At 45.0% G+C, this 19,441-nt stretch overlaps 1 protein-coding gene across 1 annotated transcript; it reads left to right on the top strand.

Moving 5' to 3' along the window:
• Window positions 1-209: 209 nt before the first annotated feature.
• On the top strand, window positions 210-764 carry LOC138297089 (uncharacterized). The gene has a single exon (XM_069236593.1). It carries the CDS (start codon window positions 210-212, stop codon window positions 762-764), a length of 555 nt encoding a protein of 184 aa, XP_069092694.1.
• Window positions 765-19,441: the final 18,677 nt, after the last annotated feature.

Here is a 19,441-nt window from a genome sequence, read left to right as displayed (position 1 = left end):
ACACAAGCATTCTCACACCCAACAGCCACCCACCTCACACCAGCATACTGCCCATGCATCTGCACCCAAGTCCAGCAGACATACACCTCCAACTACCACTCCCTCATCCTACACTCCCATTACTCCTCCCTCCTCCCGCCGCACCGTCCCCAAAAAGCTTTTCCTTTCCCAGTTTGACCTCTTCCCTGCCCCTCCCCCATCCTGCCGGTATGGGCAGGGTACCAAGGACACAGCCCAGCACCTCAGCCAAACAGTCCACGGGGACAGTAGGAGCACCACCTGCTCATGGTGGTAAGGATACCACACCTTCATTGCAGAAGGGGAAGGAACCAGCACTACCAGAGAAGAAGGGGAAGGGGTCTGCACCACCTGTGAAGAAGGGGAAGAAGCCTGCACCACTTGGAAAGATTGGGAAGGGGCCTGCACCATCTGTAAAGAAGGAGAAAGAGGCTGCACCACCATTCAGAGAGGGGAAGAGGCCCTCCACCCCTACCAGGAAGGGTAAGGTATCCATGACTCATGTACAGGAGGAGACAAAGCACTCTACGCCAGCAGAGGCTGTCAGGCTGACACCGCCACCACCACCAGATGTCACATGGCCCCCACTGCCAGCTGCGGATATGCAGCCATCGGAGAGTGCAGAGGCTGCCCAGGAGCCACCTCCATCCACCACCACAGTGCAGCCATCAGAGAGTGCAGAGGCTGCCCTGGAGGCCTCTCCAACCACCACAGCGCAGCCGTCACCGTCAGCAGATACCATGTAGGCCACACTCCAGGGGCTGTTGTGCGAGTTGTCCCCCTCCAGAACCAGTGGGAAAGTCAACCACCTGAGAGACTGTGGCCTTGCACTCCCCAGGACAGAGCACTGGGCATGTTGCCCCCTCCAGAACCAGTGGGAAAGTCACCCACTCCAGGGACTGTGGCCTTGCACTCCCCAGGACAGAGCAATGGGCATGTTGCCCCTTCCTGAACCAGTGGGCAAGTCACCCTCTCCAAAGACTGTGGCCTTGCACTCCCCAGGTCAGAGCAATGGGCATGTTGCCCCCTCCAGAACCAGTGGACAAGTCACTCACTCCAAAGACTGTGGCCTTGCACTCCCCAGGACAGAGCAATGGGCTTGTAGCCCCTCCAGAATCAGAGGGCAAGTCACTCATTCCAGACACTGTGGCCTTGCACTCCCCAGGACAGAACTTTGGGCATGTTACCCCCACCAGAACCAGTAGGCAAGTCGCCCACTTCAGAGACTGTGGCCTTGCACTCCCCAGGACAGAGCAATGGGCATGAAGTCCCCTCTAGAACCAGTGGGGAAGTTCCCGTATTCAGCTGAGGTGCCCCCATCCCCCTGAGGTGCCTTCGCACTTGCAAAATGATGCCCCTGAAGTGCTCTCTCTAGATGTGTCAGATACAGGTTGGGCCTTGGACTGTGCCCTGTGGCCTTGTGTGCCCTTTTGACTGGGTATTGGCCCTTTATGTACATCTGTAAACATGTGGTTCATGTGGTGGGTTTTGCTATGCTAATACATTATCAGGACTACAGCAATGAGGTCCGTGTTTTACTATGCCGTGTGTCGTGTGCCATTGGTTGACATGTGCTGCTGGTTGAGTGTATGGTGTGTGTGTGTATGGTGTGTGTGGTGCGTGTGTGTGTCACTCTCGTTTTCCTCCCTCCTTTGTGTGCTAGGCGGCTGTACTCACTGTCCTCGTCTTAGTTGGCATTGGTGTTCCAGGTGGAGCATGACGTGGAAGATCATCTAAAAACTTGCAGTTCGGGTTCCATGGCGGCGTGGTTCTTCCCTGGGTCTCCAATGGGAGTCCTTTCACTTCTGGGCTCTGTTTCTTCCAGGCTTTTCTTGGCATTGGTACCGCCCAGGAAAAGGTGGAGGTTTCATGTGTCTTAATATGGTGGGCGGTACTTTGTCTCCCCCCGGCTGTTGTTGACTACCCCTGTGGTGACTGTTGTTTCCACTGTAGCGGTTGGTGGTGTACATTGGCTGTCTATGGGACTTGTCACCGCCATGGTCATTATTTGGTGGAACTTACCACCAGCCTGTTGGCGGTATTACCACCACTTTATCACTCACCACCAGGGTCATAATGAGGGCCTTAGTGTACCGTAGCAACACATTATGCCTGTGCAGAACCTCATGTATCCATTGTGCTGAAGCTAAAATGGTGCAGCGGTAGAGAAGAGGTTCCAATGAATATAATTCACCTGGTACTTTTGACCCCTGCACAGAGCAAGCATAAAAATGGGCCATACCATTGCTTTACATGTGGGCCTATGTACTGTGCAGGATTTGCACAATACATTTGGCATTTATATGACACAGTCCATCAATGGCATCCATCATGTTGACAATATTGCACCTACTATGTGCCATGATGCGCCATAAGTTGACTACAGCAGACATATGTTGGGTGTAGGGGGGCACTAAGGTGCCCAAGTGAGGTAGCACTGCTATAGATGCTGTTCAGCATTCCTGGAATGTGTCCCTTAGTGCTTTCACTTAAGACCTGCAGAAGAGTGATGTAGTAGACATGTGTTCCTATTTTGCTTGTTGTGTGCCATGGAACAGGTGTAGGTCCCTGTGTGTTAGATGTCAATTCCACCCCTTTGCCCTAGGAATACCTCCCTTGCCCAAAATGTAGTTGTTGGCAATTGCTGGCTGGCATGCATATGTGCCTGAGGTTCATATGTCCAGTGTGGGACAGTTATATGGGATGCATTGCGATGTATGAATGATTTATCAGACAGCTGAGGGGCAGGACAGGGGATGCTGTGCTTTTCAGTAGTGCCCTGCTTCAGGAATCCAGCCCTGCTAAGTTCCATGGATCCTCATTCATGTACATTTCTGGCCTCTCTGTGTACATTGCTTTGATGTCTGACACTGTGTGGTAGAGTGGGTGTACAAAGGACTCTCGTCTAAGATGGTAGAGTTTGATCACTTCTTCTTCCCTGAGGGCCAGGATGCTTGCACAGTGGCAAAAGATTCTCTCCCGTCTTCTACGCTGTCTTTGTGGCTGCTGTGGTGGTGTTTGCAGTTGCTGCAGTGGTGCTGGTAGCACTTGGCGCTGTCGCTGTCGTCTTCTACGGGTGCCAAGCTGTAGGATTAACACTTCCATGGGGTCCTGTTGCTTTCCAATGCTCCTTCTGTGTGTTTCTCTGATGTAGTAGTGTGTGGGGCACATTTTAACGCCTGGTTTGACCAGGCGGTAAAATTTTGATGCTAATCTGACTTAGCTTCATGTTTTGGAGCTGCTCCTTTGCATGTGTAATTTTTCCATCAGGTTGTAAATTTGGCGCTACCGGGCTAGCGTCATTTTTTAGGAGGAAACACGTACTTTGCATACCATTGTTGTTAAATGACACAAGGTGAGGTGGTGCTCCCAAAAAAATTATGCTAAGTCAAACTTTTGATGCTAGACTGCTCTAGACTCAAAATCTAAATATGCTGTTAAGTTTGTGCCGCTTTTGCATTAAATCTGGGTTGAATTACCACAAGATGCTGTCAAAAAACAAAATCCGATCCATCAAGAAATAAGATGCCACTTTTGGGCAAATCAATGTTTAAATCGTATTTTTTTGCGACCTCGAGAGGTTCAGGGTAAAACGGAAGTTGCTTTATCCTCTTTCAGAGAGGGACTGGGAAAAGAGGGAACAGAATAGATTGAAATACTTCACAACCCTTTGGGATATAGGGCTTCCTCTAACATTGAGCCTCTCCCTTTGAGTAATAACTTACGTGCAGTGGCTAAAGAGTAGCTCAGTGTTGGTTCTTCTGGCACGTATGTTTCAGGGTTACTGTGCGAGAGAAATCAGATGTCTCTACAAGAATCCTGTTTTGGTGAGGCCTTGTTGAAATCTGGATATTCTCTCCCCGTGATATCACCTTGTAAAGCTGCTTCCCCTTCAGCCTCTTCATCTGTTATAAAGCCGGTGTTGCCCTCGCAAAGGAAGAGAAAGTAATTGGAATTTTTTAGTAGCACACCTAGTATGAACCTTTATTCTAGGGTGACTTTGTTTACATTTACAGGTCCAGAGCTGTCATTTAATCCATCAGTTAATTTGTCAAGTGATTAGGGGGTCATTACGACATTGGCGGGCGGCTACTGCCACCCTCCAAGCGGTAACCGCCGTGCGGCCGCCAATGCGGCCGCACTCCCGCGGCCCCCATTACGACATTCCCGCTGGGCCGGCGGGCGCAAACCAAGTTTGCGCCCGCCGGCCCAGCGAGAATGAGGCCGCAACATAGGAGCCGGTGGTGTTGCGGCCGTGCGACGGGTGCAGTTGTACCCGTCGCGCTTTTCACTGTCTGCTATGCAGACAGGTGAAAAGCTGGCCGGGGGCCCTGTTAGGGGGCCCCTGCACTGCCCATGCCAGTGGCATGGGCAGTGCAGGGGCCCCCAGGGGCCCCAGGACACCCCTTACCGCCAGCCTCTTCCTGGCGGTGCAAACCGCCAGAAACAGGCTGGCGGTAGGGGTGTCATAATCCCCAGGGCAGCGCTGCTTGCAGCGCTGCCCTGGCAGATTATCACCGCCGGGGCTAAAACGGCGGGAAACCGCCAGCCCCCGCGGTGTGACCGCGGCGCTACCACCACGGTCGTAATAGGCCAGGAAGCACCGCCAGCCTGTTGGCGGTGCTTCCGTCATTTTAGCCCTGGCGGTCTCGGACCACCAGGGTCAAAATGACCCTCTAAGTCTGCTCTACTAGAACTCTTATGTGTCTTGAGAGAATGTTGTCTTTCATTCTGCAACTGCTTGAAAAAATGACTGACAGCTCCGATCATATGTTGGACATTTTAACAATAATTTTGAAAGAACATCCATTAAAATGTGAGGGGGTTAATGTTTATGTTGGAATGCAGCCTGCTTCTGTTAAAGTGATTAGTAAATCTAATGTAGCACTGCACGTTTGTTGTCCAACATCAAAACTATCAGCATTTGTGGATGAACTCAAATCTGGGCCTGGGGAAGTAGATCTATCATCCCTAGAGCTCCTTTTTAGGGAGGAAGATTGTTCCCCAGTTGCTGAATCAGTGATGTTAGGGAATTTTAAGCCTCCTTATACATATTCTAGTGGTGCAGAAGTGTTCCCTATTTTTTAATCAAGGGGACTCATGAAAGTAACAATCTATCATCAATCAGAACTAGTTGCAATCCCTGGGAAAACAAAAAAGAAAGTTGGTAAAAAGGGTAAAGGGAAACTAAAATGATTTAGAGAAAGAGGAGTTAGAAAAATCAAATTCCCAGATAAGCCTTTGCCGCCTTGGCCCCTGGGGAAATAGTGCAGGCTACCCCGGATTTAGGGGGCATACAATTAGTGACTTGTTCTGTGAGTGGGGGTGACTCCAACAACACAAATGTAGGTATTCCATCAAAGGTTGCAGAATTTGAGGTGGAAAGTTATTCTGGCCAAGGAGGCCAAGATAGATCCTTTGGTTTTGGTACCGAATATTTTCAACAAAGGGATAGGGATAGGAAAGATCTTAAAAATGGAAATAGGGTCTCCTCTGGTGGTTATGAAGTCTACCCCTTTACGTTCGGTGCCCCACAATATACCAGAAAAGGCAAAAAATAGTCATCACAATTACTAAGTCCCTCAGAATATAAGTCATAATAGCATGGAAGAAATAAAATCTTTAAATTTTATTGAGTTACTTGAGGATGATTCCTTTTATTTGAATTGCTCATTTGTTTTAAATCTTTTAACCTAGGTACATCGTTCTAGATTGTTTAGGAGTAGCGACTGAGAGTTAATGAAATTGTTAGACTCTGGTATAGAGAAGAAAATGAGGGTTAATTTTAAGTCATCTGTAATCGTAAACTTGACTTTGATAAATGTTGACTTTTTTCTGTCCCAAGGAATTTATATCATTCCATCTCCTCCTCAGATAAGAGATTTGTTGGAGGGGGTGGGAAAGTGTGTACTACTGCCATGCGTCTTTGAAGAATGTACAGTGTCCCAAGAAAAAATAACAGTTGCATCCAAATTGACTGCAATTTCTTGTAAAGATGGTACTAGAGTGGTAGAATGCAATGATCAGAAGTTAGGTCTTTTATCTAGTATTGTAGATGTATCTATATGGGCATGGCTTGCTGGCTGTTTAAACACAAGAAAAAACCTTGCTCCAAATCTATTGAAGATGGGTGTTTAGTAGTATGTTGGAAAACATTAGGATTCTCTCATGGAGTATAGCTGGCTGCTAGACTAACTTAGGGAAAATCTGGAATTTAGACGTATTGGGGTCATTACGACCCCCGGCAGTCGGCGATAATGTGGCGGTAGTACTGCCAACAGGCTGGTGGTACTTACCGCCACATTATGACATTGGCGGGTTGGCTGAAGCCAACCCGCCAATGTACCACTCAGACCGCCACGGCAGTAACAGCCACTGGGCTGGAGATATCCATCTCCAGCCCAGCGGCCGCCATTGTGCCACCTGCAGTATTATGATCCCGCCTACTGCCATGGGGCTTGTGGCATTCGAAACACCATGAAAACCATGGTGGTAGACCATATAAGTGACAGGGAATTCCTTGCCCGTCACTGATAGGGGTCCCCCCTACCTCTCCAGATACCCCCTCCCCCTACCTCTCCAAACCCCCCCACACCTCCTACATCCACTCCCCCTTCACACACACGCATACACAAACACTCATTCACACATACATACACGCATGCATACATCCAATCATACACACATACACACACTTCCAAACATACACTCAGACACGCATTCACATTTCACAATATACACGCACTCACACGTCCGTACATGCACACACGCATTCAACACTCAAAACACACCTGCATTCATGCACACACATACATTTGCACACCCCCACACACACACAACACCCCTCTCCCCTGTCAGAGACCCGACTTACCTGGATCCAGGGGGTCCTCCAGCAGGAGATGGGACGGGGCGCTGCTACCGCCAGCAGCACCCGCCAGCAGAACACTGCCAGGCCATATCATGTGTCATGATACGGCTGGCGGCGGTCTACTGGCGTGGTGCTGCTGGCCGTAGCAGCACCACCTTACCACCATCCGCCAGTATGACCATAGCCGGATTTCCACCATTCTTGTGGCGGAAATCCGGCTGTGGTCATATAATGATGGACGGCTGGTAGCCGCGGTGACGGTCTTTTGGCGGCCGTCGCCACAGCGGTAGGTGGTTTTTACCGCCGATGTTGTAATGAGGGCCATTGTGTCCTGTGATAATTTGCCTACAAGAAACTTGGGCCCCTGCCCCTTTTGATGTTGAACATTTTTATGTAATTAGAATTCCAGGTAAATAGTCACAAAGTGGCCATGCTAGTGGGGGTATTGCGGCACTTCTGTCCACAAACTTTTCTTGGGTGAATCAAGTTTATAGACATCATTCAAATCTGCTACATTGTATTGTACTCCTAGAGCAGAATTGAGATGGATGCCCCCTTGCTCCTTTTATTCTGGTTAGTCTATGTATTTTACCAGGACAAGAAAACACTTATTTGCTAAGTGATTTAGTTGATTATATTAGCCTCGTACTGTCTAAGATGGGGACCTCTAACATTTTAACTATAGGAGACTTTTACACCACTGTCTCTAATCACACCCTTGCTCTTTTTGAGGATAATTAAAGAGAACAGGTGTTAAATATGCCAGCAGCTGTGTTCCCTCGATTCCCCAGGACAAATATAAGAGGTGCTCCTCTCCTGGGAGTTTGTATGAAATGTGATTTTGTTGTTCTCAGAGTGATACTCCAGCATGTTTTACACATACCTCAGTAAAATCAGCAACAATAATTGATTATGTTATTAGTTTTTAAACAGGTTTCCCCTGGGTGTCTTATTCAATAGTAATAAAGAATGTCTGGAGTGATCATAATTGTATGCTTTCTACTATCATAAGGAAACCAGAGTTTAGTCACCTTTGGCAAATTTTCGATAACGAGGAGGTGTTGTTTAGTGTTGCAAATGGGAAGGTTTTATGGACTAAGAAAGATTAACAATGTCTCACTGTCTAATGAAGGAAAATCACTGAGACGATGCCCTCCTCAAGTTGGTTGACAAGTCATATTTGTGGAGGATATGGGGAAATGAGTGTTTAGAGTACCAACGCTGGGAGGTGCTACCAGGAAGGAACATTTAAAGCAGTCTCACAATTTTAATAAAAGGTTTAATTCAAAAGACTTATTATTATTTACAAAGAAGGCAGTTTGTCCATTATTCCAAGAAGAGAAATACATGGATTGCATGTTTAAAAAGAAGATGGACTACATGGTTAAAAAAAAAAAAAAAAGACATAGCTGTGATGATATCTGGATCAAGATAATTGAGGCAGTAAAGTGTAACAATGCAAAAGCTTTTTGGAAAATTATAGGGGTAAATACTGGTTCTCTGGTTGAGCCAAAAATAGATACTATAACCAGCATGGAATGGCAGGATTATGTAACTTCTGTAAATGCCATGAATTCTCAGTGCTCTGATGATTGCATTAAAATTCCTCAAGATGAGGGTTACCTGAGACAATTAACTCCTATTCGTCCCCTTTGCAACAGGACGTATTGCTTCATCTTAAGGCTGCTAGAATTACAGGGGCCATAGGACCAGATCAAATGCCTATTTCTATTATAAAATTAGATTTAGACTTATTTATCTGCACTTTATTTGTTATTGTTATTTCACTGGGAGGGTTCCAAGCTTATGGAGGAGGAATTATGCTGCTGCTCCATAAAGAGGGCTCTGTATACTCTCTGTGTAATTACAGGCGGATTACCTTATTAGATGCTACAGATGGTACAGGAAAGATCTTTGCCCGATTCATCTTAAATTACCTGTTAGAATGAATAGAAGATACAAATATTGTTCCGCTGGAATAGGCTGGGTTTAGAGCGGGTGATTCGACCCTAGATAACATAACTGTGATCGATCTGCTGTTGGAAAAATATATGAAATGGAGGAAAATGCCTGTTTACGCAGCTTTTATAGATTTTTCAACAGCTGTGGATTCTGTAAATAGGCAGATTATTGGGAAGAAGTTGGACTCCATGGGCATCCCAGGGGGTCTCTTGGAAGTAATTATTGCCCTTCATACAGACACTTGGTGGCATGTTATGTTAGGGGGTAGGCAGGACATGACACCGAAAATAGACTAGAAATGGACTTAAACAGGGCTGCCTTTTGGCACCTTTGTTTTTTCTTTATATATGGCAGATTTGCCCTTGGCATTGAGTAAGGTTGGTGGGGATGCCCCAAATTTAGGTGGTTAATCCTTGGGGACTTTGCTCTATGCAAATAATCATGTTTTATTGGATTTGACACATAAAGGCCTTCTGAAGCATTTTGATGCTTTATTAATTTATTCTGATGCTCAGTTTCTGAAAATTAATATAAATAAGACTAAAGTTACGAGATGCTCTGTAAAAGTGTATAGTTGGTCCTTCAAAAACATTCCTTTGGAGCCAGCACAATTATACCCTTATTTGGGCAGAATTATTTCAGCCTGTCTGGCAGAAAAGGATCAGATTGCCCATATTTAAAATAAGGCTTATGCCAATGGAAACACACTAAAAACACTTTATGGGGGAACAGGCTATAGGCAATTTAAATATTGATTAATGGTGTATAAAATGAAGGTTACGTCCACTCTTTTTTGTGCTGCTGAGATTATTAAAGTTAACTGTTGGCATGTTATGCATAAGGTGGAAGGTAAGATACTCCGTACTTTTGCGCTTTAAAATCCATGATCAGTCCGGAAGCACTAAGATTAGAATCAGGATTGGTGAGTACGTACATAAAACGATTAGCTGCTACTTTGAGATGGTATCATTGCATTTCATATGCTAACGCTAATATTTTAAGGTGTTTCATAGCTGTGGAATCGCTTCTTGATTATGCACAATTCGGGCCATTTTTATCTAATGTCCAATTTGCACTGGAGCATTTTACACTGTCTAAATTAGACATTCAGTATATGAGTTATGTTAATCTTAAATCATTTTTAAAGTGTTATATTTAGAATTCTTCTATGTTGTATGATATGAATGCTGGTAATACTAAGCCTAGTTTTTACAATGTGATTCATTTATGTCAATCGGCTATTCCATAGGCATATTTAAATTGGAACTTGGAGCATAAGGTGCAAAGGTCTATGATGCTTTTTAGGATGAATTGTTTGCCGATAAAGATTTGAATTGATGCCTGGTGGAGTGCTACTAGGGATAAAATATTTTTTCATTTATATCAAACAGGTATACAGATGACTGAGCGTGTTATTTTTGTCTGCCCAACTTTAAGAGTAGCACACCAGAGATTTTTAATATCTTTATTTAAAAGGCATGGAGTGAGAACTGCAAAGACTGCTATGGACCTGACAAATTGTCTGGTGAATGAATGAATGTGTGGAAAAAGTTTTACATTTTTTAGTTCTTTTATGAATTTGTGTTGCATTGATTTTATATAGTGTAAATCTCGATGTAAGATCTAAGGGCCAGATGTAGCAACCGGTTTGCATGTCGCAAACTGCGAAAAACGCAGTTTGCGACATGCAAAACGGCCATCGCGATGCAGAGTCACATTTTGCGAGTCGGTACCGACTCGCAAAATGTGATTCCGACTCGCAAATAGGAAGGGGTGTTCCCTTCCTATTTGCGACCGCATCGCCATGCTGAGTTGCTTTGTGACCGCGAAAGCGGTCGCAAACCAACTCGCAGTTACCACCCACTTGAAGTGGGTGGTAACGCATTCGCAAACGGGAAGGGACCCCTTCCCCTTTGTGAATGTCGCTGAAAATATTTTTTCAGAGCAGGCAGTGGTCCAATGGACCACTGCCTACTCTGAAAAAATGAAACCAAATGGTTTCATTATTTTTTTGAATTGCAACTCGTTTTCCTAAAGGAAAACGGACTGCAAAAAAAAAAAAACTGCTTTATTAAAAAAAGCAGTCAGAGACATGGAGGTCTGCTGTCTCCAGCAGGACACCATAGCTGTGAGTGCAGGGACTCGCTATGGGGTCGCAATTTGCAACCCACCTCATTAATATTCATGAAGTGGGTCTTTGCGACCCCATAGCGTGTCACAGAAGGTGTCTGAGACACCTTTCTGCATACTATTTTTCGATTTGCAATTTGCGAGTCGGTATGACTCGCAATTTGCAAGTAGCAAAATATTTTTTGCTACATCTGGCCCCCAATCTTTAATAGAAACCTGAACCTGAGTTGTGGTACTTACCCTGAGTGTATAGGGTGATGTACAGAAACGGTAGGGTAGATTTGCCTAGCAGGAACTTTGTAGGATTGTTGTGGTTCTTTCATTTATTAATTGAATTTAAGACTTTATGGCTTGTGATTGAGTTACTTTGCTTAAAAAATTGATTTTCATTTCCATTCTAGAGTAAATAGACAAAGACTTATTTGTTTAGTGTGATTTAATGTGGTTCTGGAGTTGTTGTCCCATTCTTGAAGAAATCATGTTGTGATTGGTTGCTCTGCCATGGAGTCAAGCTTGGATTAGTGAGACCTCACCACAAGGCTACACTCTGATGATTTGTTGCTTACATAGTCACGCAGTGATAGAGTGACCCTTGACAGAGCCACGGTGTTATTGGTTGTTGTTCACTAGGTTTGTTTACGGAATTTTAGCATGACTTTGACTTTTTTTGGCGCAAAGCATAGGTGCTATATTTCGAAAAACCAAAGGAGGGAATACCCAGAGAGGGTCAGAAGTTACTGAGTTAGGGAACACTAGGATATGAAATGATGGTAGAGCTTGGGTTTTGTACGTGTCCCTGGTTCTCTGAATGCAATAAATATACAGCACATTGTGATATTTTACAGTTTCCATTGGATGGCACTTTTAATATTAACAAGTTAGATTTTCTGATATAAACTATGCACAATATGAAATCAATGTCTAGAGTAACATAGTTTTAGGCCCCTTAATAAATGGAATCACACAGCAATGGAAAAGGAATGAGAAAAGAAACCTAAAAGCAGAAGGAAGTTATTTAGTGGTTGTTAGACCCATCAGCCTTAAGGTGGTCTTCCCCACAAACATTTTGCCTTTACCCCTACTATTTTTGCTGCCCTAGTTTTTGTTTGCCTTAGGACTCTGCTCCCTTTATCACTGCTAACCAGTGCTAAGGTGCTTGTGTTCTCTCCTTTCAACATGGTAGAAGTGGCTTACACCCAAATGGCATAGTTAATTTAGTTGTAAGTCCCTAGTAAAATGGTACTACATGTACCCAGGGCTTGTAAAATAAATGCTACTAGTGGGCCTGCAGCACTTATTGTGCAAGCCACTTAAGAAGCCCTTCAACCATGTCTCAGGTCTGCCACTGCAGCGTGTATCTGCAGTTGTAAACTGCCATTTTGACCTGCAAAAAAACCTTTTGCCAGCCCCAAAGCTTCCTTTTGTTATACATATGTTGCCCCTAGGGCAGGCCCCCCTAAAAAGACTTCAGGGGGAAATGTATTTTAAAGGTAGGACATGTTATTTTAAGTTTCACTTGTCCTGAAAGTGAAAAACTCTTGAATTACCTTTAACAAGCTGTAACGTCCAAATGGGAACATGTAATTCATGTTTGGCGTCTTTGGAATTGTAATGCTTAAACCGATGTTAAAATAGATACAAACATAATGATGTGTACTAAGCATGGATGTTAATTCTGGCAACTGTTGTATCCTTTGTCAATAAATGTTTGATACCTGGAAAGAAATGTTACAAATTGACAATTCAACATTGTATCCTCCGGGTTCAGACAGGTGATAAATGTCTTCCTACATTTTCATATACCTCTGGCATTAAGGAGTGGTTTCAAAAGTTCACATCATGTTTGCTTTAATTCTTGGGCAGATACAAACCAGGTGGGTTAGGTCCTCTTTTAGCACCTCACACAGTTTGCATGTGGTTCCCGCATTTGCCAACCAGGGCGTTTTCCCCATAAGTGACAGAATTGATTCTAGCCTTGTGACCAGAAGTTTCTAGTTTGTAACTGCTGAATAAGTAGATTTAAAATAGGGTGCAGATTTCAAGGAATTACATTAAGTATTAATCCACAACCAGGCATTTGATTGTTTTGCCAAAGTCTTCCTTAAGGGTTTATTGAACGTTTATTTATAAGCCACTTGTGGTAATGACAGATCCCATAAGGCTTGAACTTGCATGTTGTGTATGCATTTTTCCAAATAGGGTTTAAAGGACATAAGTAGGGAGCTTGCAATTATTGTTATTTTATTAATAGCCGTTTTCAGGTTGCTGGAGTCCATAGCAACACCAGCTTGTTAGGGCTGAATTGCAAACAAATCTGTACAGGTGATGTGGTTCTTGGAATCTTGAAAACTTGCCCATGTGTTTTGATTTATATTTCTACATGCCTTTAAGCGCTACCACGCGCTCCAAGCAACCGTGCTACGCTGGATACTCACCCACTCCGGTACTTAGGACGGGTTTATTTGTCAGATATATATCCAGCTACAATTCCAGAGTGTTTTTCCCTCACATCTACGGGGTTAAACTGAACGTTTTCTGTCTACATTTTGGAGCAATTCACCAACATTTTTCGACATCATTTATCACGTGTACCGTAACACTCTGCTCTCCTAGATCTCAGCGACGACCTTGCTGAAAATCCGATGGAAGTTTTTCCCCGACTCTATTGGTCCTTATCATAAGTTTCAGAGCCTTGAGGAAGTCCGATAGGACGAAACACGTGTTGGCTGATTTCTGTTGTACCGTTTATGAACACTTTTATTCACTGGACAATTCTCTTCTCCATCTTCAAAAAGGAATAAAAACATTCCCAGTAACTTCATGATATTTCTGCCGCATTATTGTTTGAGGAGTGCCCTGATCCTGTTCATCTTTTCTTTCAAGATCTTTAAGTATTTGTAGACACCCAAATACCCAAGAGACTGCCCATTTAGAAAACAGCTTTTGGTGGGATTGTTACTAGCTGAGACTGTCATTACTTTAGTCTTATTTCTATTAATTTCTGGTGTGTTTTCATGGGGATATTCAGAAAATTTATTCAATAGGTGCTAATGTACAACCTTTGTTAGACTGCAGAGGAACACATCATCTGCATACAATAGACGGCCAAGCCACAGTGGACCTAGACAGACAAGAATGCAGTTTGTCTGATTAAAAGACTTTGGGCCTCATTACTAGTTTACGGTGTTAGGTGAACAGTCAGATCACCGTATTATGAGTCATGCGGGCCTATGGAGCAAAGACCACCATGGTTCCACTTGAACCACAAAAGGGCAAGTGGAGACAGTGTTTCTACCAGACGCATTACGAGGTTGCACACCGCCAATGTGACCATGGCCGTCCAGCCACCACATATCAGAAGGCAGAAACAGACAGTATAAAGGAAGACACTTACCTGCAGGCAGCCTCACACATCCACTGCCGCCATGAAACCAATCACACATATCCTGTCACTGCTGATGATCCTCGAAGAAGACTAAAATCAACACCGTCATGCACGCCACCAACCGTAAGTATGCACACCTACCTGTATGATTAACCTCAAGAACAGATCGTAGAGCCATTGTCCACATCATATGTTGGGGTCATGCTATGTGCAGCAGGTACACTTGGCAATGTGTCCCATGTCTGAACCAGATATAAAGAATGACACATGTACAGTCACAATATTCCCCTTTGGACAGCTCACTCACACTGCTCCGCAACACTACACAAAAACAAACAGCCACACAACTCAGGCAAAGGGACAGTGAAGGCTACACAACAGTCACCCACACATCACCAACAACACACAGACATCACACATACAAATATAACTCACATACTCACATTCCACACAGACTAGGGACTGTCATCACATACATCACACATATGCATGAATGTGGCATTAAACACGAACAACACCACCAAACCACCATTAAACAACCCTGCAATGGACAAACACATCACACACATCACAGCACAATGGAGGACAATGGCATGCACAATACACAGAGAGACAAATAGACAAAGGCTGTGGTGGCTCCTCCGTAGCGGCAGAAGGAGACACCCCCCTAGCTGAACCAGTAGATGAGAAATAAAATCATAGCTTGTTATCATTTTATTTTTCATAATTTTTCATCTGCTGGCTCAGCCAGCAGTGTGTACAGGGAGATGGGGCCACAGGAGGTGGGAGGGGGGAAAAGGAGAAGTGCACTAAATGCGCATTAGTGTTTGGCCGGCCGTCTGAGGTCAGCCAAACACACATGCACACTTAGGTTTCTCCAATCCTGCTATATACACATTCGGGCTGCAGAAACAGCACATACCCCAGGCATGTGTCTGAGCATCAGTGACCAATCCTGATGTTGATTACATGCTGCATTTACCATGTAAGCAGCACCAGGATGTTTGGAGAGCCTCTGCTGGTGTCCTAGCATTCGCAAGAGGAGTGAGGCAGCAGGAGATGGGAGACGCGAGGTAAGTGTTTTCTTTTTAAAAAAATGTTGTTTCCCCCGTCTTTCCCCCCAACTCCCCATTGACATATGCAACAGTGGCCGCTGGACAAAGTGTAATATCCACGCAATACTTGCATTATTGGGATGAGGGCACCAGGAACACTCAGGGAAGGAGGCTGCACTGGGGCACATATCACTTTGCACACACTCCTAAAACAACATGTGCACAGGAAAGGGCCTTACATGTGCCTCAGAAACAAACAGTACCATACAGAAATGACCATCTGCACAATGTGGCAGTGCAAGTCAACATAGCACATATAACTCCAAATGCTTAGGACATACCCCAACAGGAACCAGCTAAAAGGGACACACAGATAAATGTACACCTGCACAGGCAATTACAAACAAAGCTAGCACAACTGACACACTCCATGTCTGCACTAACAAAACACAAGCTGACACACATACAATTAATACATAAGCCATAACAGGAGACAAGTCCAACACAATACATACTCACACTGGACAGCACAAAATGAAATACTCACCATGCCAAACACTACACAATGCCATGACACCACCATTGCATTCACACTCACATATACATACACTCAACTTATACCATCCTCTTGGGGCAACCAGCATTGCCCACAAAGTAAGATAATGCAAATGATGGCAAATGGAGCAGCAAGCAGGCTTAAACAAACTCAACTGTAGGCACACAGCACGAGTCACTCAGGAACATTATGGTAGCAAAGGAATTGCTGGACAAATGTGTGCCCAAAACAAAACAACTATTTCGGTTTAATTAATAGGGGATTTAAAAGAGTCAAAGGCCATTGGCCAATCCATATAATCCATAATAACATAGCACAGTGCTGTGTGTAAACATGACTCCCAGTTGCCATGGAACCTCCACAGGAAGGGGCATCAAGTTGGCAGGAAAGCATCTCAGGGATCATCCGGTGGGTGTGGGACTGGGGATGAGTCAGGTTTGGGAGGGCAGGTTTGGGCTTGGGCAGGGTGGTATCTTCTGGGGTGGGGTGGGCTTCTTCTTAGTGGGGGGAGAGGTATGGGTGCTTGCAGGGGAGCAGGGGAGACCTAGGAGGTGAAAGGGACAGGCTGGGTGGGGGCCTCTTGTTTTTTGGGAAAGGATGGAGGAAACAAGGGTAAGGTCCAGGTCTGGCAAAAAATGTTTTTTAGGGACATGGGGATGGTCTGCAGACGGGTGTAGGGATTTAAAGTTGAGGGAGTGGTTGTAAGCTGTGGAGGTGTGGATGTCGTGGGTGTGTTCTTATGAGAGGCATGCTTGTGTGTGTTGGGTGTCTGTTGGGTGGGTGTGAGGGTGTTTATGTGTCTTGGACTTAGGGGGTGTAGGTGCTAGGGGATGCACTGTGGTTTCGTTCGGTAGTTGCAGGTATGGTGGATGTGGTGGATGTCTCTTTGTCTGTAGTTGTGGCGTCTGCAGGTGTGGTACTTGTGGTGGATATCTGGGAGGCTGCTGGGGTAGTATCAGTGGGTAGGATGGGTGTGGTGGGTGTGTCAGTGATTGTTGGTGTGGTGCCTGTGGGTATGCCTGATGCTATGTGTGTGATGGTGGGGATGGTAGGGGTTTATGGGGAAGTTGTGAGTGTTGCTGTGTCTGTTGGTGGATGTTGTCTGTGTGCATGTCAGTGTGTTTTGTGGTGCTTGTGTTTGTGTGCGCCCCTCTTGGCTGTTGAGCGTGATGTCTGCAGATCTGTCTGTGTGCTTTGGTTAGGTAGGGAGAGGGGGGATTTGGTTGGTAAGAGGGAGGTGTTAAGTAAACGGAAGGTGGGGGATGACTGGCTGCTGTCAGTTAGGAGGCCAGAGCCTAAAAAGATATCTGTAGGCCAAACGTTGCACCATGAATGCCTACCAGGAATGCATTTGTCTGTGGAGTTAGGTCACCAATCCGTGGATGGCATTCACAATGGCTGACTGACCCACAGAGATACATATCAGGAGGTCAAAAGCCTCCTTTCTCAGGGCAGCAGAGATTACAGGGGCTGTAGCGGAGGTGCCTTAGGCAAAAGAGATACCCATCCTCTTGGGTGAGTGGGCATGGCTGACGTGGTGGGGAGAAACAGGGAGGCTGGTGATAGAACAGGGGTAGCGGACAAGGATGCTTCTGGGGATTCCCTGATGGGTCCGCCACCACTAGGGAGGGGCCACTGGAGGAGAAATCCGATCATGACAATGAGTATGTTGCTCGGTTTCCCCTGTGGCACTCCCCTCACCCTCCAGGCCACTGGGTCCCTCTGGGTCAGTTGTGTCTTGACCTGAGGTCCCATGGCCAAATGCTTTGCCACTTGGCTCATCCCTGTTCCCTTCACTTGCCGGCATAGATGCTGCAAATGCAAAGAAAAATAGGGTCATCACATGTCCATGAACACACTTGAACGACAGCTCTGATTAGCAAACATTATCATGATGTCAAATAGACCCCAGCTACTAACTCCACCTAATTAGCCCATATATGTGCAATACCAAATGCATGCACGTCATCTGAAATGTCAACAGTTGAACACAGAAAGATCAGGATCCATGAAAACTCCAATTGCATGGCTGAAGACCTCATCAACCACAAGGTTTTTCCCGATGGAGGAGACCTCAGTTACCTGTTGTCACATAATAATAGGCCAATTTCAAATGTATTCCCACATTTCCAACACAAGGGCATGCACACATCTAATTGTCACATACATGAGGAGCCAACATAAATAACCGATGCTTCAAAATCCTGCAATGTTGATGACAAAAGTACAATAGCCTGGAGGTGACAGGAAATACTCATGTCACACTGAAAGCAGTTTAACTATGCACACTTCACCAATTGACATCTGTCTCAATAGAGTCAAGGAGGTATCTTTGATGTGGCTCAGATAGGCCACACATGGCATGGAATTTAACACTGTAGACCTCATGTGTAAGATGTCAGAGAGAGATGATCCCTAAATACACAACGCTATGAATCATCAAGCCCCAGGGTGATCACCACTAATATCTAGCACCCTTTCAATGACATGCTCTGAGTACTTCAGAATGAGGCATGTTGGAAAAACACTGAAGTTGCAAGGACTCTTAGACGGCCCTCAACAGGTTGCCCAATGGGAAGCTACATCGCTATCCCCATTTTAGTCATGCAAACCAAAATGTCTGTCCGTGGATGAATGCCTGCACCCAAACACATGTGACTGAAACATAATTGCAATTTACTTCATAATGCATTCCAACAGTCAGGGCACAAACCTTAACTATGATACATGTGCAGTGTACTTATCAACATGATGCCACATCAATGGCATAGATATTCACACTCTGGCTGTTAATTGAAGGCCTACTTGTCATGTCCCTCATTGCAACTACAGTTGTACATGCCAAATGACATGCTAAGACACTTGACGGTATGTGTCAGCCAATAGACAATGATGACACACTCCTGCATGTGGCACAACATGACATGTGCCCCCATCGTAATTAGCTTATTCCACATACAGGTTTCCATGCACATATATATATACATATGGGACTCAAGACATAATCACATCAACATAGTTAGAGCATGCATGAAACTGCAGCTCATAAATGTATACTAAAGAGAAAGGGACATATGCTGACATGCAGCCCTAAGGAATGCTGGCAGCAGTCATGGCACATTTATCATGTAAATGGACAGTCCCCACTTACCAAGGAAAAGTAGTGATCCACAGATGAATACAAAGTAAAATGTAAGCCCAATCACATATATGTTGGACACCTTCACATTACAGACTACAGTGCGGCACCAGAACCCATCAGACACTGAAGAAAGCAAACTTCTGGGTAGCAGATGGCAACATACATATTTACACATACACATGGCTGAGGACAGTGATCCATCACCTATTACATCTGGCCTGGAACACTTAGTAGAACTGGTCTGTTGCATAGCACTACATGATTGAAAACTGTACACAGCCATATTTTGTCCTTTCAAAGCTAGTGGTTTGAGGTTCCCACCCAG

Source organism: Pleurodeles waltl, chromosome 5 (assembly GCF_031143425.1).
Source record: "Pleurodeles waltl isolate 20211129_DDA chromosome 5, aPleWal1.hap1.20221129, whole genome shotgun sequence".
NCBI classification, from domain to species: domain Eukaryota; kingdom Metazoa; phylum Chordata; class Amphibia; order Caudata; family Salamandridae; genus Pleurodeles; species Pleurodeles waltl.
Note: the sequence above shows the minus strand (reverse complement) of the source record. Positions and strands in the feature narration are given on the sequence as shown.